Genomic DNA, 27015 nt, shown 5'->3' with positions numbered 1-27015 from the left:
GATGACCCGGAAGGAGCAAGGGAGGAGTGGGTGTGCGCCGTGATCTTTATTCTTTACAACATTCAGTGATTAAATGGACATGACGCTGGACACTGCCTCGTCACGCAACGCTCCTGCCTGCTTGGAAACCTCTCTTCTTACTCTTCCGCTTCCTCCTCACTCCTCCTCCTCCACCTACTCTTCTCCCGTTCAATCATCCATCTACCCTTGCTATCCTTCTCATCCCTCAACCCACCTATAGAGCTCCTGCAAAGCTCTCCCACCATCCCCCTTCTGTTGACCTATTCCCTTGCTCATCCCCACCCACTTTCTCCCTCGCTCTCCTCCGTCATCCTTCCTCATCGCCCACCTCTACCCTCTCCTCCGTTCATCTCCGCTAACTCGATTCTCTTCACCTTTCCTCACCTTCTCCCTACGTTCACCTACTTCTGAAGTGTCCTTACCTTCACCCACTCACTCCTCTTCCTCCTCCGTCATCTTAACCTACGCCCACCTCCACCCACCCGCTCCTCCGCTTCCACACACCACCGCCCACAGTCTTAACGCTTTTACCTACTTCTGAACATTTCGTAAGCTCGGTACCATCGGAATATTAACCAGTCACGCGCCGCTCTGAAGGCATGATGTCATTCTCCTCCTCGACCAGTTATAAGAAGGGAAGTTTTTGCGCCACGGGATTATGGTACCGCCGCTACCACTAAGGGGAAGGAAGTCATGCTCCGGAGAAGATAATGATTTAGTGAGGGATTAGATCATCATCCTCAGAGCTATGGAACACTACTCATCCTAGTTGGTTCATAAGCTCAGAAGTTAACCTAGGAAAAAAATACCCCACATGCAAAGCGTAAGAATATTGTTAAGTTAGGAAATCAAATCAATATTACTGAACCCAAAACGATTAACTTACTCCATATTCTGTTTATTGATCGCCTTTTATAACAATTCAAAAATGTATCAAGGAAAAAGGAGACATAGATAGTGTTAGGATAATATTGAGTTAGGAAATAATTAACTCTGAATATAACTACAGCGAATATGATCTAACTTACTCTATACCCTTTATATTGATCCCCTTTTAAAGTAATTCAGAAATATATCAAGGAAAAAGAAAGACAGAGTGGAAAATTATTACTGAGCAAGGAAACCTAACTTAATATATTTCCATTTTAGTAACCTCATTTTGTAAACAGTTTAGAAAGATGCCAAGGAAAGAGAGAGAGTGTAAGGAAGCGTTTTAAGCACTGAATATTGTCCCAGCAGTGATATCCTTTCCTCATCAACTTTTCCAACGCACTTCATGCCCTGTTTAGTGACCCCGTTAAAAACAGTTCAGAAATATTCCTCCCACCCGCGCTACGACCCAGCCCCCGTGAGCCGGAGTCCATCAGCTCATCGCGTCGTGGCGGCTTCGGTGTTTTCTCAACTAATAGTAGCGGCGGTCTGGGTGTGTTTCAGCGGTCCGCGTCCTCCAGTGCGCGCAAGGAAAGTCTCATGTTTTGCCAAGAAGGACAACTTGCGTAAAGTTTTCTGTTTGTGTTGAGTTTTGTTTTGTTTGGTTCTTGATCTTCCCTTTCTCTTCATCCTTGCACCAGCTGGGAACACATCGCTGGGACGCATCTGAAGCGGGTCATAAAACGTCTAGTCTGCACTATATTAACAAAGAAATGTCCTGTTGCTCAAAATGCGAGACAAACATACTTCAAACTTGACGCCTATAAAATCACAACTCACAAGCAAACTATATAGAACCAAATTCGTACTTTATAGATAGACCAGTGTCGCCATTTCATTTAAGAGGTGCAGGGGGATTTTATGTACATTGGCTGCCGTGATGCGTGATTCTCGCTTAGCCATGCTGCCCCCGGTGCTCCACTCGGACGAAGTCAAGCCATTCACATCTTCATCCTCTGAACTCTATCTTTCTTTCATTACTTCTTCTCCTGCTCTCTTCTTCCTTTATCCACTCACCAACGTCTCATCACTCACCCATTCGCTCACTCAAACACCCTCAACCTACTCTCCTATATTCTTTAGCGTTCATTGAAGATCTGGGCAGCATGTGGGTAGTCTTCCGCCACTCGGGGATGCATGAAAATTGTCAGCGTACATCTGTGGTACTCGATCCTAGGTCCTCGAGCTCACCACGCCCGCACACTAACCACTCAGCCACCACCGCGAAGAAAACCACAACTCATATAGGCAAACTATTTAAAATTTAACCCGTGCTTTATAAATAGATCATTGTCGGTCTTTTATTCAGATTACGAGCCATAGTTTGAAGTCAGTCGATACGGAAACACACAGGAGGAACGAGTAAGATCAAGCTTTATGGCGTCTTTGAAAATATAAACGCCGTGAATCGAAGCCACATCATAATAACAGTTGAGCATCGCCCTTATACTTCAATTACGTAAGTCATAGGTTTAGCACAGACAGTCGACAGGGAAAGGCAGTGTAGGAAGGGGTAATGATAGGATTTATGGCTCCTATTAGACTTTAACCGCCGTGAAATCCTTATTAAGCACTCGATGAAGAGGGGGAATGCATGCAAGCCCCTACGTGTGTGTGGTGCGTGTGTGCCTTAGGACTGAACCCCAAATTTAGCCCCTCAGGATCCATTTTTAGCATTGAACACCTTTCCAGTGACTGTCCTACCCTGAGATTCACCTCCGTACCTCCATCTTCTGCCTCACCTTCTTCCTTCCCCTTTTCTTCAATTGCAACGTTCCATTCCTCCCTCAAATCTCTTTTTTCCATTCTATCATTGTATTCTAACTTTCCATTCACCGTACTGCTCTGAGATTCGCTTTCTTGTCTCTATTTTCTTCTTCCTTCTCCCTTTTCTTCAGTTACTCCTTCTATTCTTTCCTTTATCTCCATTTCATTCTACCTTTCCTGTCATCTTCATCTTGTCCTCTTCCTCAGCGATAATCTTCTATACTCCTTCCAATCTTCTTTCCTATCGCATTTTCTCTTTCCGTCTCCTGTCCTAACCACTACTATAACTCTATACTGCATCTTTCTACTCTTTCCTGTCCCCCTTTTCCAGTGACAACTTCCTATCGCTTCTGAGTCTTTTATCTTCCTTCCTGCCGCCCCTGAATATCCACCTATTGTCTCTTCAGTGCGCCCCCAACACCGACGAATCGCTCCCTTGTTTCCTTCTTTTGCGTTCCTTCATCCTGCCATCTCACTTACACACACCCTCACCTTAAACGAAACTTCCCCTCCACCTACACGCTTTAACACATCCATTATAGTTTCCCTTTATTCCGACCCCTTAAAGTGCCCACGCTCTCCTTTATTCTCTCACCCACACACACATCCTCATAACATATCACAGTTCCTTTCCACCTCCCCTCTTTAACACCTGAAATATAGCTTCCTTTCAAAACCTCCTCTCTATCCCCACGCTCTCCTTTATCCATTCACCAACACCTCTCCTCACACCCACCCATACACACTCACACACACACACACACACACACACACACACACACACACACACTCATAACATATCACAGTTCCCCTCTATTCACAACTTTTAACCCATGAACTCGTGTCTTTCATTCATCACCTTCCCTTATGCCTACGTTCTTAATCCATTCACCAACACCTCACCCACCACCCCCACACACTCACCCTCATAACAAATCACAGTGCCTCTCCATTCACACTCCTCAACCTCTGAACTCTCGCTTTCTTTCATTACTCCTTCTCATCCTCACTTCTTCCTTTGTCCACTCACCAACGTCTCTCATCACTCACCCATTTACTCACTTACACATCCACAATCTACTCTCCTATCCCTTTCATTCACATTTCATTCACCCATTCTTCCTCTCTTTGCCCATACCTTTTACCCATGAACTCCACCTTCCCTTCTTTACCTTCCCCTCATGCTCACTTCTCCCTCATCCACTCACCCACACCTATCCTTACCAACCCACATCCTGCTCCGCTCTCCATCCCTTGACCTACTCCTCCTCGGTACTATTGTGTAAGGCTGTGTTGACGCCGGCTCGTTTACATGAATTATTCCCTCGTTTTGCAGGCTTGTGTGTCTCGTTGTGCAATCCCTCCCCCCCCCCTCCTCCCCCTCCCCCTCCTCCCCTCTCCGACCCTACGCAGACACAAACTTCTTAGTCCCTCTTCGTGTTGTGAAACCTTATCTACTTCCTTTATCGCTTCTCTAACGACTTGCACCTCCCTTGTTTTCAGGCACCTCCATTTGTCATCCCCTTGCTTGTTACTTCTCTCTCTCTCTCTCTCTCTCTCTCTCTCTCTCTCTCTCTCTCTCTCTCTCTCTCTCTCTCTCTCTCTCTCTCTCTCTCTCTCTCTCTCTCTCTCTCTCTCTCTCTCTCTCTCTCTCTCTCTCTCTCTCTCTCTCTCTCTCTCTCTCTCTCTGTTTACTTATCTATCTATCTGTCTCTTTTCTACCAATCCCAATTCCCACTTTCGTCTGTTTTTGTTCCTATCAAAGTCACTCTAACCATTTACCAATTTATCTATCTACAACTTTATTTATATCTATCTTTCTATCAATATCCCTTCTCTTTCAGTCCCCCTTGCCAGTTCCTCCATTCCTGTGTCATATCCAAATTCTCTCTCTCAAACTATTTATCTATATATATCTCTTCTTCTCTATTCCTCCTTCCCACCTTATTCATTTCTGTGTCTCTATCCTTTCCTTCTCTTCTCTTCCTCTCCCTCGCTATCTATCTATATCCATCTCTTATCATCCATCCCTCCTTCCCACCTAATCCATTCCTGCGTCCCTATCCTTTCCTTCTCTCCTCTTCCACCACTGTCTATCCATCTATATCTACCCGTCTTTACTTTCCATTTACCATCCACCTCTTTCATTCCTGCGTCCTATCCTTTCCTTCTCTTCTCTTCCTCTCCCTCTCTATCTATCTATATCCATCTCTTATCTTCCACCCCTCCTTCCCACCTCCTCCATTCCTGCGTCCTATCCTTTCCCTTTCTTCCTTCATCCACCTCCACCCGCTCATCCACGCACTACTCTCCCTTGCTTTGCCCTCGTAGGATCACAGAGAAGACAATAGAAATCACGAACCTCCTTCATGCTACCTGATCCTACACGCTCTCCGCCCAACACCAATCAACGGGCCGCCTGCCTTAATACCGTTTAATCCTTACCAATTAATGTCTTCTGAATATTACTTGCCGCTGTGATCCAACCTATAGAAGTTCAAAGTCATGTTCCCAGGGCATATACGAGTGGCCTCTGTGTGTGTGTGTGTCGGGGTGAGGGTGGGAGGGGAAGGGTATGTGTGCGTGTGTGTGCGTGTGGGTGTGGGTGGGTGGGTGGGTGAGTGTGTGTGTCCCCCCTTCTCTCTCTCTCTCTCTCTCTCTCTCTCTCTCTCTCTCTCTCTCTCTCTCTCTCTCTCTCTCTCTCTCTCTCTCTCTCTCTCTCTCTCTCTCTATCTATCTATCTATCTCTATCTCTATCTATCTATCTATCTATCTCATGGATCAACATTTAGCAGGATTTTTCAACCACAATTTTGCTGATTTTGATTTGAGTTCGGCTGATTTTTTTCTATTTTATTTCTATTGTTTTTATCCTTTTCCCTATTCAAGTACTGAGTGATTCCCTTTCTCTTCTGTTCCTATTTTCGGTCCCCATCTTCTTCCTCCCCATTCCTGTCTCCTTCCCCTTTCTCTTCATCATCTCCTTCTTCCCCTTCTCTATTATTCATTCTCTTCCCTATTCAAGGACTCAGTTACTCCCTTTCCCTTCTTCATCCCCTTCCCTTTCTCCATCCTCTTCATCCCCTTCTTCTTTTCCTTCCCCTTGATCTTTTCATTCTCTGCCCCTTCTCCTTCTCCCTCCTCTTCCCTTCTTCATTCTCTTCCCCTTCACCTCTCCTGCCCCTTTCCTGTCCCTATCTTCATCCCTTCCCCTTCTCCCTCTAACGTCCCTTCCCTTCCCTCCGCCTCGCAAGCTTCCCGTCACCCAACATTCTCCCGCAACACAAGCAGCTGACGGGGGTGTTTCGTGTTCGCCTTGTGTTGCGTGTTCGTAAAAGTCACACTCGGTTTTACGCTACACCGTCCTCGTGCTACGCCGCGCCTTCCCCTTTTATTACGCGATCCGTGGTTTCCCTTAGTACGAGACGCTCCCCTGAGACGATGGGGAGCGCACTGGGTACATAAAGTAATAAAAAATAGGCTTTGGGGATAAGGAGAATCTGAGCATAATGGAACCATGAGAAACCTGGGAAATAGCACGATCCAGGAGTGTGTTTAGGGGATTGAGTACTTCTAAATGGGTTCTGTGGTATCGTAAAGTTCGTGAAGCGTTGAATACAAGAAGGGCGAATCCGGGGGGTAAATATATTCGGTTCCAGGAGCTTATGGTGGAAAAAGTAAAGGATTGAGTACTGTTTAATGTGTTCTGCGGGTTTATAAATGCTATAAGTCCGGAAAGCAAGGTAGGGATATGAACGCCAGCTTTTATAGTCAGTTAGTTAATTAAGGCGTTAGGTATTTAGTTTTTTTTGTCTTAATTGTAAAGAAAATCAATATAAAACACTTCACTATATTAAAACCTTACTCTCTCTCTCTCTCTCTCTCTCTCTCTCTCTCTCTCTCTCTCTCTCTCTCTCTCTCTCTCTCTCTCTCTCTCTCTCTCTCTCTCTCTCTCTCTCTCTCTCTCTCTCTCTCTCTCTCTCTCTCTCTCTCTCTCTCTCTCTCTCTCTCCCCCCCCCCCAGCTTGATATATCCACCATCCTACCTTCCTGTCTCTCCCACCTCCTCTCCTTCTCTACCTCTCTCCCTCCCTCTCCACCTGATCCATCCCTCATCCTCCTTCTCTCCCTACCTACCTCCTCATGTAGTAGTCTTCCCTATTCTCCCTTCAATCTCTCCCTTCCTCCTTGCCTCTTCCTTCTTCTCTATATTCCTACCTATCTTTTTATTTTGTAGTGTTCCTCCTCTCTCCCTTCCTCCCTGCTTCCTCCTCCTCTTTTTCTCTCTGCCTATCTCTCCATTTAGTGTCCTCCTCCCTTCTTCCTTCAGTCTCCCTCTTTCTCCCTGACTCTCCTTGTCTCTACTTTCCCCTCTGCCTTCATACTTACCTCCCTCCCTCCCTTCCTTCCTTCCTTCCATCTAGTATAGTCTTCCCTCCTTCTCCCTCCCTCCCCGCCTCCCTCCCGTCTTGCTTTCGTTCATTTCCATAATGCGGGGTATCTCGGACAGACGCGAGGACTCAGGCTCGACGGGGAACTGCGGAAAACAATGTCGATGTAGAAAAGGTATTGTGACTGCGGCATATCATTAGTGTGGGGGGGGTTAGGGGTTGGTTGGTTGGGTGTGGGGATGGGTGGGTGGAGGGGGTTGCGTGTGGTGGGTGGGTATGGGTGAGGGGAGTTAAGTAGGAGGGATGGAGAGAAAGAGGGGAGTGAATGGGAAAGCTGTGTGTGGGGGCGTGGGTAGGGGTCGTGCTGTGTGTGTGTGTGTGTGTGTGTGTGTGTGTCTTTTGTATTTACAGGAAGTTGACCATAAATCCTCAGCTTATATATTTCCTTCCCAATGCGTCCCATCGGTATGTGTGTATGTCCGCGGGACCTAAAGTTTCAGGACTGAGTATTTCTGATCGATAGGTTAGCGGAGTCCCCCCTTAGCGTCCCTTCAGAGTGGTTGGTGAGGTGTTGTTGTAGTGAACGAGTGGGCGGAGCTGTGTTTACGTCTGACATTTACACTGAACTGTCTCTAGAAATTCCAATATAGATGATAGGCACTTTTTTTTATTAGGGAATCTCACAGTACTTTCTGACAATGTTTTTTTCATACTTTTCTTCAGTTTTGAAATGTAGAGGCAACATTTAGCAGCCGGTTTTTTTGTATTAGTTTTATTTCGCTCTTACTATGTCTCGAAAAAATTATTCAGCATTAGTGAAATTAATTTGTCTATAACACTATCTCTTATCTATGCTGTAAATGTTTATGTGTACTCGTATTTGAGTTTAGCTTTTACTCTATCTCCCTTACCAAAGAAAAAAAAATATAATCAGCATCAATGAACGAAATACTACCATAGCACATTATCTCCACTCATTGAAGGGAATATTGACAGCATAGGCTTCAAGGGGAGGCTCCCATAGACAATCACACACCAGCCAGCGACCATCAATGAGTCCGTCGGTACACAATAGCCTTCCTACACGAGCTGATTGCGTAGAGCCAACATATTCCTTTCTTTAAGTGACAATCTCTCCTCGCTCCCCTTCCCACTCCTTCCCTCTCTACACCAAGTCGTTCGTCTCTCTCTGCCTCCCTCCCTCTCTCTCTCCATCCCTCCTTTTCTTCCCCTCCTACTCCTCAGTTCTCTCCCCATAACCGTTCTTCCCTCCCTGCCTCCCTTTCTCTCTTCTCTACCTGATAGTGTTATAATCTCTCCAAGTCACTACCGTTCTTCCTTCCCTGCCTCCCTCCCTCTCTTCTCGTCTACCTGATAGTGTTATTATCTCTCCTAGTCACTACCACGTCTTCCTTCTCCCCCCCACCCCCCACCCCAGCCGTTCTTCCTCTCTACCAACCTACCTTTCCCTCCTCTCTCCTAGTTCCCCTCCCTCTCCTTCCCCCCTCCAAGCTGTTATTCGGTCCTCCCTCTCTGCCTCTCACTCTCTCCCTCTCACCCTCTTTCCCCCGCTACATGTCTTTCACTCTCCCTTCCCTTCCTATCCCTCCCTATCCCCTCCTTCAGTCCTCCCGTAGCTCCCTTCTCCCTCCCGCCAGCCCTCACATCCCCGGCAAGTCGTGGGATGAGTCCTGTCCGCTGCTCGCCATTCATCTTCTTTGTAATTGAGCCGTCAGTAGACTTGGCTCGGCTATACTTGTGTTCCCCTTCTATACACCTCCTCTCTCTTTGTGTCTCCTTCAGTCCGCCTGTGTACATCTTTCTATATCTATTCATCAAGAACAAGGAAGAAAGAAAGAACGAAAGACTGAGACAGGGACAGAAATAGATAGACAGACAAAATCAAAGGAGAAATAGACTTAAAATCAACTACCAATTAACAAAGACGAGAGGAAAATTAAAAAGGAAATTAAGACAGATAAGAAAACAGATTGACAGACAGGGAAACGTATAATAAATAAAACTTGCAACCATTAATCAAGAAAACGGGAGGAAAATAAAAGAAAGAAAGAAAAAAGAAAGAAAGAAAACAAGCAAGCAAGCAAGAAAGAAAAAAAGAAACAAAGAAACAAAGAAAGAAAGAAAGACGGTAAGATAGAGGCAGATATTAAAACACAGACAAAGAGAGAAATATAAACAGCACGGTCTTACAATTATTAATCAACAAAGACGAAAGTCAGATAAAGTCAGATAACAAAAAGATAAGACCTTCACGATTATCACTTGCCCGTCTCCACCACACGTGCCGCAACAGATAGCGACGACGGTGAAAAAAATATATAAAAAAAAGAGTTTACTTATGACGCGATGCACCTCGTAAAGCGTGGGAGGAAGGTGTTCGCCGGTGATTTTTTGCACACCTGGTGACCTCATTTGCACACCTGCTGACGTGACGCGAAAGTTCATGTTCGTGCCGAGGAAGGGTGAACGTTTCTTGTGCTTTTATGAAGATGGAATTACCGGCGTTGAAGGCGATATTTTAAGGAGGAAGGAAAATAGATGAGTTCTTACCTCCCACTGTCTCAAAGGGCCAACGGTTCGGAGATGAGCACAGCAGCCACGCGCAGTTTATACCTTATTAGATTGAGGAAAGAGAGTAGAGACAGTATTATATTGAAGAAAAAATGTAGTCAGTTATATATTTAAGTGAATAATGACGTAATATTATTGAAGAATGTCTGTGTGAACGAGTGTAGCTGCCAATGTGTGGGTCTTGAGGGCGAAGGGACGTCTCAGTGTACGAACCATCTAAGTCAATGAAGGTACCGTCTTGATTAGTAATGAATACCGTATTTTTTTCCTTTTCTTTTTTTTTCTTTTTTTAATTTCCTTCCTATTTCTTTTTGTTTTTCTTTTCTCTCTACTTTTCTTTTTCCATTTCTTTTCTTTTCATTTCTTTTCTTCGCAGCAGCCAATAGCGGACTGTTCTTTTTTAGTTGATGTTTTGTTTTTGTTACCCTTGAGCTGCCTCCCTCCCTTACTGTAAAAAAAAGACATACACAGACAGACAGTTAGACAAACACACCCCACACGACACCACCGCACACACCCACGCACGTTATTGACCGCCCTGCGACAACATTACATACCGCGAGGATTTTACGACGAAGCTATTAATTATTATTATTAAAAAAAAAAAAGCTCTAAATAAGTCCGATTTATGTAGTCCACTAACACAATGCCTTGCGTGTGTAGGGTTCCTCCACCCTCGCTTCCTGACTTGCCATGCCCACCCCCGCACCTAGTCCCCTCCCCTCCATTTTCTTATCAAGGGTATAGTAGAAGATGAAGTGGGTTTGTGGTGAAGGTACAGGTCGGGGAGAAGAAAAGACAGTAAGGTCGGTATTAAAAGACACTTTGGCCTCTCACTTCAGCTGTTTTTAAAGGTCAAAGAGGGGGTCAGTCGGGTTCTAATTAGTGTTTCTTTAGGTTCACAGTACAGAGGAGGGGTCAAACTACCACCAGGGTCATAAAACTACTGGAAATGCCCACAACTCCAAAGAAAGCCTTGTCAAATAGGTGTTCTTGGGTAACGAAGTGTCTTATAATACGACCTAGGAGTGTACAGCTGTATGGTGTACGTTCGTTAGTTGTTCTGGTGTAGCTATTGTTTATCGGGCACCTTATTTGTATACCCTGGCGTGCTGGGGGTAGTGGGGGGGGGTTGTGTTCTCCCCACCCCCTCCCCCTCCCTCTCTCTACCACAGGTGTTCCCTCTCCATCCCTTCCTTCTCACTCTCCTATTAATTTTCTTTCCCTTGCCTCTCTCTCTCCCTCACCTCCGCTATCCCCTCGCTTCCCTCACAGCCATTGCCACCCCAGCACCAAGTCCCCTCCCTTCCCTTCTCCCCTCCCCCTCTCTCCCCTACCACACCTGTTCCCTCTCCTTCCCTCCCCTTTCATGCCCCTATTCATTCTCTTTCCCTTGCCCTCCCTCTCTCCCTCACCTCCGCTGTCCCCTCCTCTCCCCTTTCACGCCACCATCCCCTCTCTTCCCTTAACTTTCTCCTCCCCCTCTGTCCTATTCCTCACCTACCCCGCTATCCCTTCTCTCTTCCTAGCCTACCCACTTCCCCGCTACCCACTATAAGAACCCCTGCCCCCTCTCCTACCCACTGTGCTCTCCCCTCTCGCCCCTATCCCTTCCCTATCATCCACTATATGATACCCCCTCTTTCCCCTCCCTATGCAAGCCTATATCCCCTCTCTTCCCCATCCTTCCTCTCCCCTCCCCTGCTACCCACTAATACCACCTGCTCAATCCTCCCCTCTCACGTCCCCATCCCTGCCCACCCCCCTAACCTCCCAAGGTCCCCCCCTCTACCCCCCCCCCCGGTCACCCATTACCCCCCACCACCGCCCCTGTCCTCCTATCAGCACCCACAGCGCCAAAATCTCGTCCAGGTGTCATTGTTTTGAGTTTTATGACGAAAAAAAAAAAATGGTGTGTGGTTATTTTTTTGTGTGTGTGTGTTTTATAAAAAGTGTGATTCGCGTGTGTGTGTATTTTTTGTCGGTTGTGGTTTGTTGAAAAAGTGTAACGAGTGCGAGTTTTATTTTTTGTCGTGATTCATGTAAAAAGTGAAGCAAAAATATATTAAATGGAGAATTGCGAAAATAATGGAAGATATGTCTATTTTCGTTTTATTTATTTATGATGATTCGTAAAAAAATAAGTGAAGTACAAAAATATCAAGTGGAGAATTAAAAAAAGGAAAGTATGTGTTTTCTTATTTAAGATGATTCGTAAAAAAGTTGAAACAAAAAAATATTAAATAGAGAATTAAAAAAAAGAGAAGGTATGTCTGGCAGTGGTTTTCAGTAAAGTCGTAACTGCTATTTTCGTGAAGGTTTGCAAATTGATTCCGTTTATGAATTTTTTCCTACGTGACTTGAAAAAATTGAAGTTAAGTACGATTTGTGGTGATTAGCTGAAAAGAAAAAAAAATAATGAAAGCGTTGCATTTTCTGATGAACTTCAACATAAAAAAAATCAGGTTATATTGTTTTGAGGGCTTTGAAAATATATATAAAAAGTGACGGATCAGTTTCACCGGTGTGGGTTGCAAAAATTAGCGATTGTGTGTGTGTGTGTGTGTGTGTGTGTGTGTGTGTGTGTGTGTGTGTGTGTGTGTGTGTAATCAGGCTTTTTGCTGTGCAGGATCGTATTTCAAAAGAGGACATGGTTGGGAAACATCACTTTTTCCTATTGATATATTTACACGATTTGCTCTAGATGTGTCTCTCATATAATCCGTCTTTTTTTACATATAAGTTAACACACACTTCAGTCTTTCATCATTCTTGGTCTTTCTTCACCGTCACATAACAATCTAATATTCCTTTTGCTGAGGTTTTATTTTTCTATATAAACACCCATTTTCTCCTGATATTCCTGTGTTTTTGTGGATCATAACTTTCCATTCTCTTGTATTCCTGTCCTGCCTTTTTATAATAGCGTCCATCTTATATTCACTTCTTCCAACGGGATCACATTATCAGAGGAACGTGGGTGAGGCAGGAGAGAGACAGAAGGAGAGAAACGTTGATTTTCCTTACTTTTCGATCATCTTGTGGTACTCGTATGTTGTCTTGTGTCCTATAACCGCGTCCATCCTCTAATCACTCCTATCAACGGGATCACATTATCAGAGGAACGTGGGTGAGGCAGGAGAGAGACAGGAGAGAAACGTTGATTTTCCTTACTTTTCGATCATCTTGTGGTACTCGTATGTTGTCTTGTGTCCTACAACCGCCTCCATCCTCAATTCACTCATAGCAACGGGATCACATTACCAGAGTGACGTGGGTGAGATAGGAAAGAGAGAAAACCGATGCCTTTTCTAAGCCTTCTTGTGGTATTTCTGTGCAGTTTTGGCTTTCATTATCGCTTTCCCCCCTATTCGCCTCCTATCAACGGGATCACATTACCAGAGAGACATGAACGAGGCGGGGGAGAGAGAGAAACGCGGCTTTTTATATATAATTTTCCATCTTCTTCTCTCATATTGGCGTCTGTCCATGAACGAGGCAGGGAAGAAAGAGAAACAATGCTTTTTTTCTTAGTTTTCCATCCTCTTTCATACCTGTGTTGTTCTGTCTTTCATAATCGCGTTTATCATCTATTTTCACGTCTTATCAACGGGATCACATTACCAGAGGGACATGAACGAGGCAGGAAGGACAGGGATGCTGCTTTTTCTTGCTTTTTCGTAACTTTCTATACTCCTGTGGCATATCTGTGTTGTCTTGTCTTTCATCAATGCGTCCATCATTTATTCACGCCTATCAACGGGATCACATTACCAGAGGGACGCGGACGAGGCAGGAAGGACGGGGATGCTGGCTCTTCGTCCCTCTTTTTCCGTTCGGTGTTTGTGTGCCTTTAAAATCGCGAGCGACTGATGCGTTTATAGTGACACCTCAGGGTTTATAGTGTTCCCCCGAGTGCCGTGCTGCCCCCGCCTTCCTCCTGACACGAGACCACGGGGAAGGAGGATAAATAAAAAGGAAACTCGTATACTTGTGTGAGGCTGATGTATTCTCTGGTCCCTCGCTAGGTTAAAGACGTCTCACAGGAACTCGGAAATGCACTGAAAGATTGACGTATTTGGTGATGTCACACATGAAAAATTCTCTCCAGTAACCTGAGATACAAAAAAGAAACTCGTACTAGATTAGGTCGATGTGCTTTCTGGTCCCTCGCTAGGTTAAAGATGTCTTACAGGAACTCGGAAATGCACTGAAAGATTGATGTATTGGTGATGTCAAGATGAAATACTCTCTCTAGTAACCTAAAGTACTAAAAGAAGCTCGTACTAGGTGAGACCGAGGTGCTTTCTGGTCCCTCGCTAGGTTAAAGATGTATTATGTAACAACCTCAAACATATAAGTGATGTGGGCGAGGAGATGTCAACGACCCCGCCAGAACGCAAAAACAAGATATACTAAAGACACCCCCAAACACATGACTAAGAAAACGCATGTATGTAGATTAAGGTTAAAAGGAAGAGTACTTTCTAGGAACTTCAGAAAACTATTTGGTGCGGACAACGAGATAAACGATAAAATAATTACATAAACACTCCATAATACATAAGAAAACACATACAGGTTGAAAGGCAAGAGTATTATGTAGGAGCTTCAGAGTACTAGTCATGTAAGCTCCTAGATCGTCAGGGCTCCGGTAGAGGGATTATCCGGCGGTGACCTCAAGTTAAGGAATCGAACTGCGGGTCTCCACAATCCGCGGCGATGACAGTCCCGCTAAACCACGCCTCCGCCTTGACGTTTAATTACAGCATGTGGTATAACGCAGGGTCTGAGAGAGAGAGAGAGAGAGAGAGAGAGAGTCCCAATTTCATTCCTTTCTCTTTACTATCCTCCTATTCTCTCTCTCTCTCTCTCTCTCTCTCTCTCTCTCTCTCTCTCTCTCTCTCTCTCTCGCTACGTTTTCTTCTCCACTCTTCCCAATTTTCCTTATTTTCCTTCTACTCCTTACCCCTAACTTTCCTCCTCCTCCTCCTCCTCCTCCTCCTCCTCATCTCTCCTCGTATCTCCTCACAGAAATGTTTTCTTGTAATAGTATATCCTATTATCTGGACTATGGACGGTCTTCAATCCCTAGATGGAGGAGAGAGAGAGAGAGAGAGAGAGAGAGAGAGAGAGAGAGAGAGAGAGAGAGAGAGAGAGAGAGAGAGATCCTTCCACGGGGTTGTAAGATGACGTCATCCATTCGTTCTCGTCCTCCTCCTCCTCCTCCTTTTCCTCCTCCTCCTCCTCCTCCTCCTCCTACTACTACTACTACTACTACTACTACTGCTCCTTCACCTACATACTACATCGAGTGGTTTAGATTCAGTACATTCGAAAACACAGATTAATGTTCACGCCACCTGATTCTACATTTATGGTTTTGTGTATTTATTGAGTTTCAAGAGGCAATCGTAAATGTAATCAAGGTTAGTGTTGCTGCTCTTGTTGTTTTGGTTGCCGTGTTGTGTTGTTGTTGTTGGTGGTGGTGTATTAGAAGCAAATGTTTGATAAAGAAATACAAAAAGGAAATCTAATATACTTACCCCTTAGATGAAAAGAGAGAGCATATGTGTTTTTCCTTTTATTTAGCGATAGAAATACTACGTTTTTTATTAGACTTATAAAGTGAAAGAATGTGTTTGCTACTATATGGAAATGATATAGAGAATGATCGCATTAATCTGCATATCCTCGCCCCTTCATACCACCATTAGCCTGTGTGCATAAGTTACGTAGGTCATCCATTATCGTTGTGTTCGTACTTGAGAAATTAAAGAAGTGACGAAGATAACTAAAAGAAAAATATGTTGATGGAATTAAGTTGCATAAGCGCCTTCATATTCTTATTTAACCTCTTCTCTATCACCATTAACCTCTAGATGCATAACTAATACCATCCACTCTTTTGTCTGTTGTGGAAGCGGTGAGTTGCAGGCTTTTTTTTCTACACTTTTTTTGTTGCCCTTGAGCAGACTCCTTTGTTGTATAAAAAAAATACCGAAGTGCTTTTTTATGTAAACGAAATATGTAAAAAAGTGACGGCGATGATTAAACCGAATGATGATGAGGACGCCGGCAAACATTCCTTCTTCCCGTGTGTACACTAACTTCACTCTGGAAGCATAAAGGTTTGTTAGCAGTGCCCGAAGCCATTAGGTTAAGTGGCTGTTGCCTTCATCAAAGAATTAGGACGTCCTAGACATTATAATCTGAAGTGTCGGTCGCCTGCTCTTGAAATGGAAAAAATATAATAACGGGTGCTCGTACACATTTTATTTGACCATTAACATAATACTTGACTACAAGATGGCGCCACTATAAACACTTACCTGCGCCATGACGGGCTGGGGCCAACTTCAGGCGTACACGTAAAAAAAAGAAAAAAATGGCGGTGGTGAAATGTTGAGCGAAGGTCTCATATTGAATTCCTTACATTAGTTGACTTAGCAAAGAAAAACAGTGTAGCTCATCGCACATTATTACAACGTCACGCTTCGAAACACATTGGTTCAGTGTTTTCCGATGTCGTCACCGAGTTTCATTTCCTAATTGAGTGAAAAAAGGAAGAGAGGACGTTTTCTTAGCCTAGCCACTTAGTATTGGTACTTTAATGGCTGTCACGCATTTTACATTGTTAGTTAAAGTTGCATCGATGATAAAAAAAAAAACTGTCTTACGCTATCATAAAGTTTATCGGCAAACGCCAACGCTTATTGATTACTGGAAGGAAAAGGCATGTCAGTGCATCGTTTACCAACAGTAGAAATGCTGGGGAGTCTTGAGCCACGAAAATGAAAACAGGACCATACATAACCTGAGTAGGCATCGTTATATCAACAACAGAAGATGGCGCCACTATAAACACCTGCCTGCACCAATACGGGCTGGGGCCGACTACCATTCAGCCCCCTCAAGCAAGCCTACTGGCGCTATAGGCGTAGACGTAAAAAAAAAATAATAATGTTGATAAAGATATAAATTACCATGACTCATAAAACCATGACTCGTAAAACCTAAACCAACTCTCCATCACTTGAAAAGGCGTTGTCACCTGACCTTTAAGTGGTGTTAGTAATAGTGGTCGTGAGTCATAGCAGCCGGAAAACAACGCCTCGCCTGAGCATTACCGTTAGTGCTGCTGCGGGAATTAGTCTGGCACGCGAAAAGGTTGTAAGAAATGCGGTCTCGACATTAACATGGCAAACAGGAACTACTCACTCCACTCCAGCGACCAGCAGTTAATGTTTTTTTTTTTTTCCCCAGCAAAGGAGTCAGTTTAAGGGCATAAAAAAAGATAACAAATGTGAAAAAAAGCCCGCTACCCCCCCCAAAAAAAAAGCCCGCTACTCAAAAAAAAAGCCCACTACTATAAAAAAAATCCCGCTACTCAAAGCAACTCAAATGCAACCTTTCTCAGTATCCATTAATCAAATAAGAACCGAGAGAGCTCACAAGAGACCAGCCGACACGCACAGGGCAGCTTCTTGAAACCTAACACCACCTAACCTCCCAACCCCACGCACTCATCCCTCACTCACTCCTCCATTTTATTCGTCTTTTACTTCTTCTTTTTAAACTTTTCTTGAAGATATCTACCAAATTGTCACGCGCCACAGGACAACCATGCTTATTTCACTGATCAACCATTCTATTCGTAAACCAGTTCTTACTTGCTTGCTTGCGAAATGTCCAATGATAGTCGCCTTATTGGAATGGAGGAGGAGCCTATCAACGAACTTAATATGAACGAAGTATATACACCAGTTCCTACCTATGCTTTCCTTGCGAACTGACCAATGATAGACGTTTAAAGGATAAATGGGAGGAGCCTATTTGCGAAGTTAGTGTGAACGGAAGTACACACACACACACACACACACGAGGTTGAATTAAAGAGTTGGTGTACAAACAGTTCGCCTTTACTATATACACACCAACTCTTACCTGTGCCTCCCTTGTGAACTGACCAATGATAGACGTTTAAAGGAGAAATGGGAGGAGCCTGTTAGCGAAGTTAGTGTGAACGGAAGTACACACACACACACACACACACACACACACACACACACACACACACACGAGGTTGAATTAAAGAGTCGGGGTACAAACAGTTCGCCTTTATTAATATTACTCGGCTTCATAAGGGGCCTTAAGACATAGCCCCAACACTACTTATGACGGTGAATTAGGGAGTCGGGATAAAAGCATTCGGCCCTTAGCACTCCTTCCCTGCATACGGCAGTTCATTACGGAGTGCAAGCAAAAAGGAATTCGCGTTACCATATCCCCAGAAGTGTGTCGCTGTGTGCACGTAAACATTAGTGGATATTATATTACAAAAGGTTGATTCCTGCACCTTAGATATATGGAGGGGGGGGGCGGTTATGATAATGATGGAGCAATGATGATGATGGTGGTGGTGGTGACGATGGTGATTCTAATGCTGGTTATGATAATGATGATGATGATGAAGATGGTGATTGTTATGATGATACTGATAGTGAAGAAAGGTTTATATTATCTTTGTCTTCTCAATTTCCTTCATTTGCTTCGTATTCTGTTTATTATCTATTATAAAACAATAGAGAATCAGAGAGAGAGAGAGAGAGACTAAATTCCTGTGCTTGCTCAAATCACTTCGATATCGGGTCCTGGACTAAGCTGAGACCGCCCATTACTTAGAACAAGATGTGGCATTGCAAGGGGGAAGGGGCGGGGAAGGACGGGGGAGGAAGAGGACGAGGAGAACGGAGGAAGGTGGAGTGAGGGGAGAGCGGAGGAAGGGGGAAGGAGGTGGAGCAAAGGGAAGGGGGAAGGATGGGGAAGAGAGGAAGAGGAACTGGATAAGAGAAGAGGGTAAGAGGACGTGATAGGAGGGAAAGAAAGGAGAGAAGGGAGGAAAAGAGACGGGGAAAGGGGTAGAGAGGAGGAAAGGGAGAAGAGAACGGAAAAGGAACGGGAGAAGGATGAAGGGGAAGGGAAGAGGGGCGGGGGGAAGGGAAAGAAGATAGACACTGGGGAAGGGAAACGAAGGGAGGGAGTGAGGGTAGGGGAAGGAGAAAGGGAGGGAGGGAAAGGAGATAGACACTGGGGAAGGGAAACGAAGAAAGGAAGTGAGGGAAGGGGAAGGAGGAAGGGGGCGAGGGAAGGGGAAGGAGGAAGGGAATGAGGTAAGGGGAAGGAGGCAGGAGGGGAGGAAAGGTATCGGGACAGTAAGGGAAGGAGGAAGGGACTGGAGAAGGAGTAGGCGACAGAGGAAGGGGCGAGGGAGGAAGGGGAGGAAGAAGAAAGGAAATCCAGGCTGTTCCACGTGACACAGGTGGTGGTGGTGGTGGTGATGGTGGTGGTAGTGGTGGTGATGGTGGTGGTGGTGTGTGTGTGTGTGTGTGTGTGTGTGTGTGTGTGTGTGTGTGTGTGTGTGTGTGTGTGTTCCTGAAATGCTTATTGTTTCTTGCTCTCCTCCTCCTCCTCTTCCTCTTCCTCCTTTTACTGTTGTTCCTTTTCTGTTGTTTCTGCTCTTTGTTAATGTTAATATTACTCCTCCTCCTATTTCTCTTTTTTTTTTTTTCTTCTCTTCCTCTTCTATTTTTCTTCTCTTATTCTTCCTCCTCCTCCTCCTCTTCCTCCTTTTTCTCCTCCATTTTTTCCTTCTTCCTCCTTTAAAATACTCGACCCACTAAAATGTCTTGACACTTAAAAGGAAAAATGAATATTCTCTCTCTCTCTCTCTCTCTCTCTCTCTCTCTCTCTCTCTCTCTCTCTCTCTTTCCTGGTAAAAATAATAATGAGTCCAATAAGTAGGATTTCTGGACACGTGTTCGGGGAAAGGGCGAAATGGGGCGGGGCGAGGGTGGGGAGGCATAGTGGGCGGGGGGGAGGGGGGGGAGTAAGGGCAAGGGCCGGGAAGGGTTAGCTGCTGGCGGGGCAAAGGAAGAGAAGAGAAAACGCGACTGGAGTGACAGAATGATGAAGATGGGTGGAAGGATGGCCGCTAAAAGGGGACGAGAAAGGCACCTGTGGCATAGTAGTAGTAGTAGTAGTAGTAGTAGCAGTAGTAGTAGTGAACTCAACAGATTATATGACTGGGCGGATAAATGGCAGATGGAGTTCAATGTAGGGAAGTGCAGTATTCTGAGTGTAGGTAGGAACAACCCCACACATAACTATTGCTTAAATGACACTCTCATAAGTAGGTCTGGGTGCGAGAGGGATTTAGGAGTCTTAGTGAGCTCTGATCTCCGTCCAAGGGCACAATGCATTCAAGCTAGAAATCGAGCTAATAGGGTACTGGGATTTATTTCAAGGAGCGTAAGCAACAGAAGCCCCGAAGTCTTCCTCAAACTATATTTAGCATTAGTTAGACCTCATCTTGACTATGAGGTTCAGTTCTGGTCACCCTACTATAGAATGGATATCAAAATGTTAGACTCGGTGCAGAGGAGGATGACTAAGATGATTCAGGGGTTGAGAAACTTGCCATACGAGGAAAGACTCAAACAGTTAAACTTGCATTCTCTAGAAAGGCGAAGGGTGCGTGGAGACATGATCGAGGTTTATAAATGGATGAAGGGCTTTAATAAGGGAGACATTCATAAGGTTTTGTTGGTAAGAGAACCGGGTAGGACACGAAGTAACGGGTTTAAACTGGATAAATTCAGATTCAACAGGGACATAGGCAAAAATTGGTTTACTAACAGGGTGGTGGATGAGTGGAATAGGCTTAGCAGTCATGTGGTGAGTGCCAATACAATTGTCACATTCAAAAATAGACTAGATAAATTCATGGACAGCGATATTAGGTGGGGTTAGATACACGGGAGCTTAGGGTCAAAGGAGCTGCCTCGTACAGGCCTACCGGCCTCTTGCAGACTCCTGCGTTCTTATGTTCTTATGTTCTAATAGTAGTTGTAGTAGTAGTAGTAGTAGGCATTGAAGTTAGGAGTAGGAGTAGTAGTAGTAGTAGTAGTAGTAGTAATAGTAGTTGTAGTAGTAGTAGTAGTAGTTATTTATGTTTTGTTGACCGTTTTACTTTTTTATTATCCTCACTCTCTCTCTCTCTCTCTCTCTCTCTCTCTCTCTCTCTCTCTCTCTCTCTCTCTCTCTCTCTCTCTCTCTCTCTCTCTCTCTCTCTCTCTCTCTCTCAAAAGTTACCCTGTTAATGAGATAATCCCGAGGCAGTTACTTATCAGATTAGAGAGAGAGAGAGAGAGAGACTACACATGACCCTCCCTCCCTCCCTTTCTCTCCCTCTTTCCCCCTTCTTCCTTTCTTTCTCTCCTCCATCTTCGAGTCCCTTCTTTTATGAGTGTGTGCAAAGGGGGAAAAATTAATACATGTAGTTCTTTTCTTCGCGAGGAGGAGGAGGAAGAGGAGGAGGAGGAGGAGGAGAAGAAGCAAAGAAGATTGACATTCATTATATCTCCTTCGGTGGACTCCCGCGAATGTGCAGGAGGAGGTATTGTGGATGACAGGTGGAGGGTGAAGGAAGGGTCGAGGGAGAAGATGGGCGTAGTGAGTGAGCGAGTGAGTGGGTGGATGGAACGAAGGTGAGTGGGTGGATGAGGGAGTGGAGCATAGGGTGGAGAGAGAGAGGTGGGCGAAAGGTTAAGAGTTCAAAAGCTAGTACGAGCTCGGTGATGGAAATGAGATAAATAGACAGAAATAGACATATACTATGGTTGGTATTATAAGACACTTTCAATTCTAACATCAACTATTTCTAAAGGTCAAAAAGGGAGGTAATCGAGTTCTAATGAGTGTTTAGTTAGGTTCATGGTACAGAAGAAGGGTCAAACTACCACCAGGGTAAAAAAAAACTACTGGAAATACCCAAAAGTCCTAGAAAAGCCTTGTCAAATAGGTGAACTTAAGCGACAAAATGTTTAGTAATTCGGCCCTATAGCGTTTTAAAGCACGAATTTGGTGATGGATATGAGACAGAGAAGCAGATAGATAGAGATTCCTAGATATAGATGAGTTAGTGTGAGTTTGGTGAAGAAAATATGATTGATAGACAGATAGATACAGTTAAGAGTTACAAGTTCGTGAAGGAATTGGGACAGATAGACAGAGTTAGACAGATAAAGTTAAGAGGTAATACGAGTTCGGTGAAAGAAATGAGAGAGAGATAGACAGATAAAGTTTAAAATTACGGAATCGATAAAATACATGAAATAAAGATAGACCGATTGACAGATGAAGGCCAAAGATAGTGCGAGATTGATAAAGAAAATGGGAAATAAAAAAAGATTGACATAGATTTTAGAAGTACGAATTCGGGAATGGGAATTAGATAGAGCAATACAAAGAGATAACGAAGGCTTAGAAATAAGAGTTTGAGGAATGAAATGATACAGAGAAATATGAATAAAGACTGAGAAATAAAGTTGAAGGAAACGAGAAATACGAGTTTGGGGAATGAAATGAAACCGAAAAATATGAATAAAAATTGAAAGATAAAGTTAAAGGAAATGCGATAGAGAGATAGACAGAGACAGACATATATAAGGTTAAGAGAGAGTTCGGTGACAGAAATGAGACAAACAGATAGACAGACAGATTGACAGATAGGTTCAAGAGATTAGTTGAGTGAAATGAAACAGACCAAGACAGAGAGACAGAGAAAGTTCAAAGCTAGTACGAATTAAATGAAGGAACGGAGACAGACAGACACAGACGAACAGACGGACATAGACAAATAGTTCTTTTAATAGGAAATGCAACAGCTAAAGGGTATCAGAACGCCTCCCCTCCCGAAACTGACTCCTCTTTCGGCCACCTCTTTGGATTCTTTTTAGGAGCAGCGAGTAGCGGGCTTTTTTTTTATTATTGTTTCCTTTTTTTGTGCCCTTGAGCTGTCTCCTGTGTTGTAAAAAAAAATTAATAAAGGGCAATAACGAAATCAATAAGAAAATAGAATAAATTAGATATACAAACTCTGTGATTACAATAGATAAAGAGACAGATGGAGATAGACGGAGACACAGAGGGTGACTTACGTATTTTAACTTCAGTACAGGTTTAAGTAAGAGTGATATTGAGAATCTTTTAATATATACTTTTACCGTTTTTTAATGTTATAACAGACAGACGCATCGAAGAGAGGAAAGAGAGAGAGGATCCTTAGTATTAATATGACGTAATAGCACATTCATTACTCTCTCTCTCTCTCTCTCTCTCTCTCTCTCTCTCTCTCTCTCTCTCTCTCTCTCTCTCTCTCTCTCTCTCTCTCTCTCTCTCTCTCTCTCTCTCTCTCTCTCCTTCTTCTTCTTCTTCTTCTTCTTCTTCTTCTTCTTCTTCTTCTTCTTCTTCTTCTTCTTCTTCTTCTTCTTCTTCTTCTTCTTCCATTCTTACCTCCTCCCCCTCCTTCATCCCTTCCAAAATCTTTCTCTCATTTCCTTTCCCTTCCCTCCAACGCCTCTACCACCACCTCTCCTCCTCCTCCTCCTCCTCCTCCTCCTCTTCCTCCTCCTCTTCCTCCTCCTGCTGCGCCGCGACAAATCACAATTAATTAACCTGACACACCTGACTGGCCGGGCGGAGATGAGACACAACAATTTATCAGAAAGATGAGGGAGGGAGAAGCGCCCAGGCTGATGCTGCTCACCTATTTGTCAAGCCACAGCCCTCCTCTCCTCTCCTTCTCTCTCTCCTTCCTTCCTTTTCTGTTTACCTTCATCTCTCCTTTTCTTTCCTTCTCTCTCTCCTTCCCTCCTTTGCTGCTTTCCTTCATCTCTCCTTCTTTTCCTTCCCTCCCTCTTTGCTGTTTTTCTATATCTCCCCTCCTCTCCTTTCCTTCCCTCTTTCCTTCCCTCCTTTGTTGTTTTCCTTCATCTCTCCTCCTTTTCTTTCCCTCCCTCTTTCCTTCCCCTCTTTGCTGTTTTTCTTAATCTCTCCTTCTTTTCTTTCCTTCCCTCTTTCCTTCCCCTCTTTGCTGTTTTCCTTCATCTCTCCCCCTTTTCTTTCCTTCCCTCTTTCCCTCCCCTCTTTGTTGTTTTCCTTCATCTTTCCTTCTTTTCTTTCCTTCCCTCTTTCCTTCCCTCCTTTGCTGTTTTCCTTCGTCTCTCCTTCTTTTCCTTTCCTTCCTTCTCCAATTCTTGTTTTTTCCTTCCTTTTTTCTAACTCTTTTTTTCAGTCTTTTCATCTTTCATCATCTCCGTTTTTCTCCTCTTTTCCTACTTCCATCTTTCTTTTCTTCTCTCCTTCCTCTCTTCCCCACTTCTCCTACGCTCTGTCACTCATTTTCTTTCTTTTCCTCCTTCCCTTCTTCCTTCCCTTTTTCCTCTTTTTTTCTTTCATTTGTCCATCGCTCTTTCCTTCCTTCCCTTCGTCGTGTATTGTCGTGTATTTCCTCCTTAAATTTTGCTATCTTTCCTTCCTTCCTTCCTTCCTTCTTTCCTCCTTCCTTCTCTCCTTTTCTCCTTCCATTGTTTTTATCTTACATTTCTCCATCTCTCTCTTTTCCTCCTTTTCTTTTTCCCTCCTTCCCTCCTTCCTTCTATCTCTCCAATGCAGCTTTTCTCCCTTCCTTCCTTCCTCTCTTCCTTCCTTCCTTTCTTCTTCCTCCCACCCTCACTCCCCTTATCCCTCCTCCACATCCTCTCCCTGTACCTCTATTCCTTCCTCCAGTCTTCCCTTCGTCTATTAATTTCCCTCTTTTTCATATATATATTTTACTCTGAGCGTCAAGTTTGTTATTAATATCACCCACACCCTCACACGCCCCGCTTCTAATGGTTCAAAGTCAAGTTCTCCCCTTCACACCCTTTTGAATCCCTCCCCTTTTTAAATTTTCCTCCTCTCCCTTTTTTTTCCCCATTCCTTTCGTCTTTTTTTCCCTCCCTTCTTCCCTCTCTCCTTCGTTCTTTCTATCTTTATCGTCGTTGCTCCTCTTCTCCTTCACTCCTTCCTTCCTTCTTCCCCTACTTTCTCTCCTCTTTCGTTCTTTCTCTTTTTCTCTTCGTTGCTCCTCTTCTTCTTTACTCCTTCCGTCTTTCTTTACCTTCCTCCTTCTCTCTTTCTCTTCTTCTCTCGGTTCCTTCTCTTCTCCTCTACTCTTTCCTTCCCTACTTTCATCCTTCCTTCCCTCCTTCCCTCCCTTTCATCGCTCTTTCTCTCTTCCTTCTCTCTTCCTCTCCTTTTTCCTTCCCTGCCTTCCTTCATCTCTCCATCCTTCCTTCACCCTTTAAATTTCCTCCTCTCCCTTGCACGTCCCTTTAAAATCCCTCCCTTCACATCCCTTTAAAATCCCTCCATCCACATCCCTTTAAAATCCCTCCCTCCACATCCCTTTAAAATCCCTCCCTCCACATCCCTTTAAAATCCCTCCCCTTTACGTCCATTTAAATTTTGTCCCTTGTAAGTCCCTTTAAAAATCTACCTGTGCTTCGTGGTTACCTGATGCTTACCTTTCCACGACCTCGGAATGCCGCTAAGGTGTTTTCTTTCTTCCCCTCTCTCTATTTTATCTTCTCCCTTCTCAAGATTCCCTTTATTCACCTCGTTTTTCAGTTCTCCGTTCTATTTTCCTTTCTTCTCCCTTCTCTCGTCTCCCTGCTCGTCTCGTCTCACCTCGCTTCTCATTCCTCCTGCATTTTTTTTTCTGTTCTCCCTTCTCCCTATCTCAATACACATTTTATATCTACTTTTCTCTATACCTGTTCAGAAAAATAAACTAAGCCGTCTATCCATTTTTTCAGTGTTAATATTCCACATGTTTCTCTATTTTTCGTCGTTCCTTACTTTCTATTTTTTTTTTTGTGTTAAGAAAAGACTAATCCCTTTCTCAATACACATTTTATATCCACGTTTCTCTATCGATGTTAAGAAAAAGAAACTAAGCCTTTTTATCTATTTTTTCAGTGTTAATATTCCACGTGTTTCTCTATTTCTCATCATCCCTTACCTGTGCTTACCTGTGTTTACCTGTGCTCACCTGTCCTCGTCTAATCTCAATACACATTTTATATCTACGCTTCTCTATCGGTGTTAAGAAAAATAAACTAAGCCTTCTATTAATTTCTTCAGTGTTGATATTCCACTTGTTTCTTTGTTGTTCGTCATCCCTTACCTGTGCTCACCTGTCCTCGTCCTCCCCCAGGCGAGCACCATGCAGCTGGCGGCACTGACAGCCACCCTCCTCACGCTGGTGGCGGCGGCGGCTGCGCAGGACAAGGCCTCGGGGCTCGCCGTGACGCAAGCCAAGAGGGCGGGATGGTCCTCAATGCGCGGCGCTTGGGGCAAGAGAACCACGGAGGATGCCCCCGACCACGGCCTGCAGGTACGGAGATAAGGAGATAGGAAGATAGATAGATAGAGAGAGAGAGAGAGAGAGAGAGAGAGAGAGAGAGAGAGAGAGAGAAGCAGACATATATGAAGGTAGAGAGATAGACAGACAAACATATAAATGAATGACTAGATAGATGTTTAGAGGTAAATAGATAGAGACATATTAGATAGATAGAACGATAGATTTTTTTTCCAGCTAAAGAAACAGCTCAAGGGCAACAAAAAGGTGTAAAAAAAAAGCCCGCTAATCGCTGTTCCCACAAAGACAAAAGTAGTAAGCGTCCAAAAGAGAGGTCAATTACATAGATAAAGATAGATATATAGATAGATAGACGGGTAGGTAGATAAGTAGACATATATGAAGGTAGAGAGATAGATAGATAGACAAATATATAAATGAATGACTATATAGATGTTTAGAGGTCAATAGATAGACATGTTAGATAGATAGACCGATTGATAGATACAGAAAAAAAAAGTGAGCAGCGTTTCCTCTTCCTCCTACTTTTCTATTCCATTCATTTTCCTCTCCTCTTCTTCCTCTTCATCTTTCTCCTCTTCCTCTTGCTTCACTTCCTTTTCAATCCCTCATTTAAATTCCTTTCAGCACCTTTTCCTTCATGGTTTTCCTCTTACTTCATTTTTTCCCTCTTTATTCTTCTGTTCTTTCTACCGTCATTCCTCTTATCCTCGCTCTCGTCTTCTTCTTTATATACAAAATTTATCCGATGCTTTTCCTCTAAGCTCCCTCCTACTTGTCTCTCTCTTTCCCCTTTCCTTCTTCCTTTCTCTCCTCTTCCTCCTCCTCCTCCTCTTTCATTCCTCCCTTTTTTCCTCTACTTTCCCCTCAAGTCACCCAAATCCACCCGCCTCCCTTCCTAACTAAATCTTCCGCCTTTTTTTTAATCTATTTTTCACACCCACGCGCTATCCGATTGTCTTTTAAATGCCCTGAAAGCCGAGGTCGCTGAGGTCCTTCGCTGTGAGTTATGGAAGTGCTTGGCGAGGGATTTACATTTCCTGCA

General features: G+C 44.0%; 1 protein-coding gene across 2 annotated transcripts in view; it reads left to right on the top strand.

Annotated features, from left to right (window-relative positions):
* The window catches only part of LOC126988047 (prothoracicostatic peptide-like), a 67481-nt gene that overhangs the window by 26141 nt on the left and 14325 nt on the right, over positions 1-27015 (top strand). For both annotated transcript variants that reach the window (XM_050845839.1, XM_050845838.1), the window contains exon 2: positions 25803-25982. In XM_050845839.1, coding sequence (XP_050701796.1) covers positions 25812-25982 — 171 coding nt within the window. In that variant the 5' untranslated portion in view covers positions 25803-25811. The remainder of the gene's footprint in view (positions 1-25802; positions 25983-27015) is intronic.

The sequence above is a fragment of the Eriocheir sinensis genome, chromosome 67, assembly GCF_024679095.1.
Source record: "Eriocheir sinensis breed Jianghai 21 chromosome 67, ASM2467909v1, whole genome shotgun sequence".
NCBI classification, from domain to species: Eukaryota; Metazoa; Arthropoda; class Malacostraca; order Decapoda; family Varunidae; genus Eriocheir; species Eriocheir sinensis.
The sequence above is the reverse complement of the archived record's forward strand: the minus strand, read 5'-3'. Positions and strand labels throughout refer to the sequence as shown.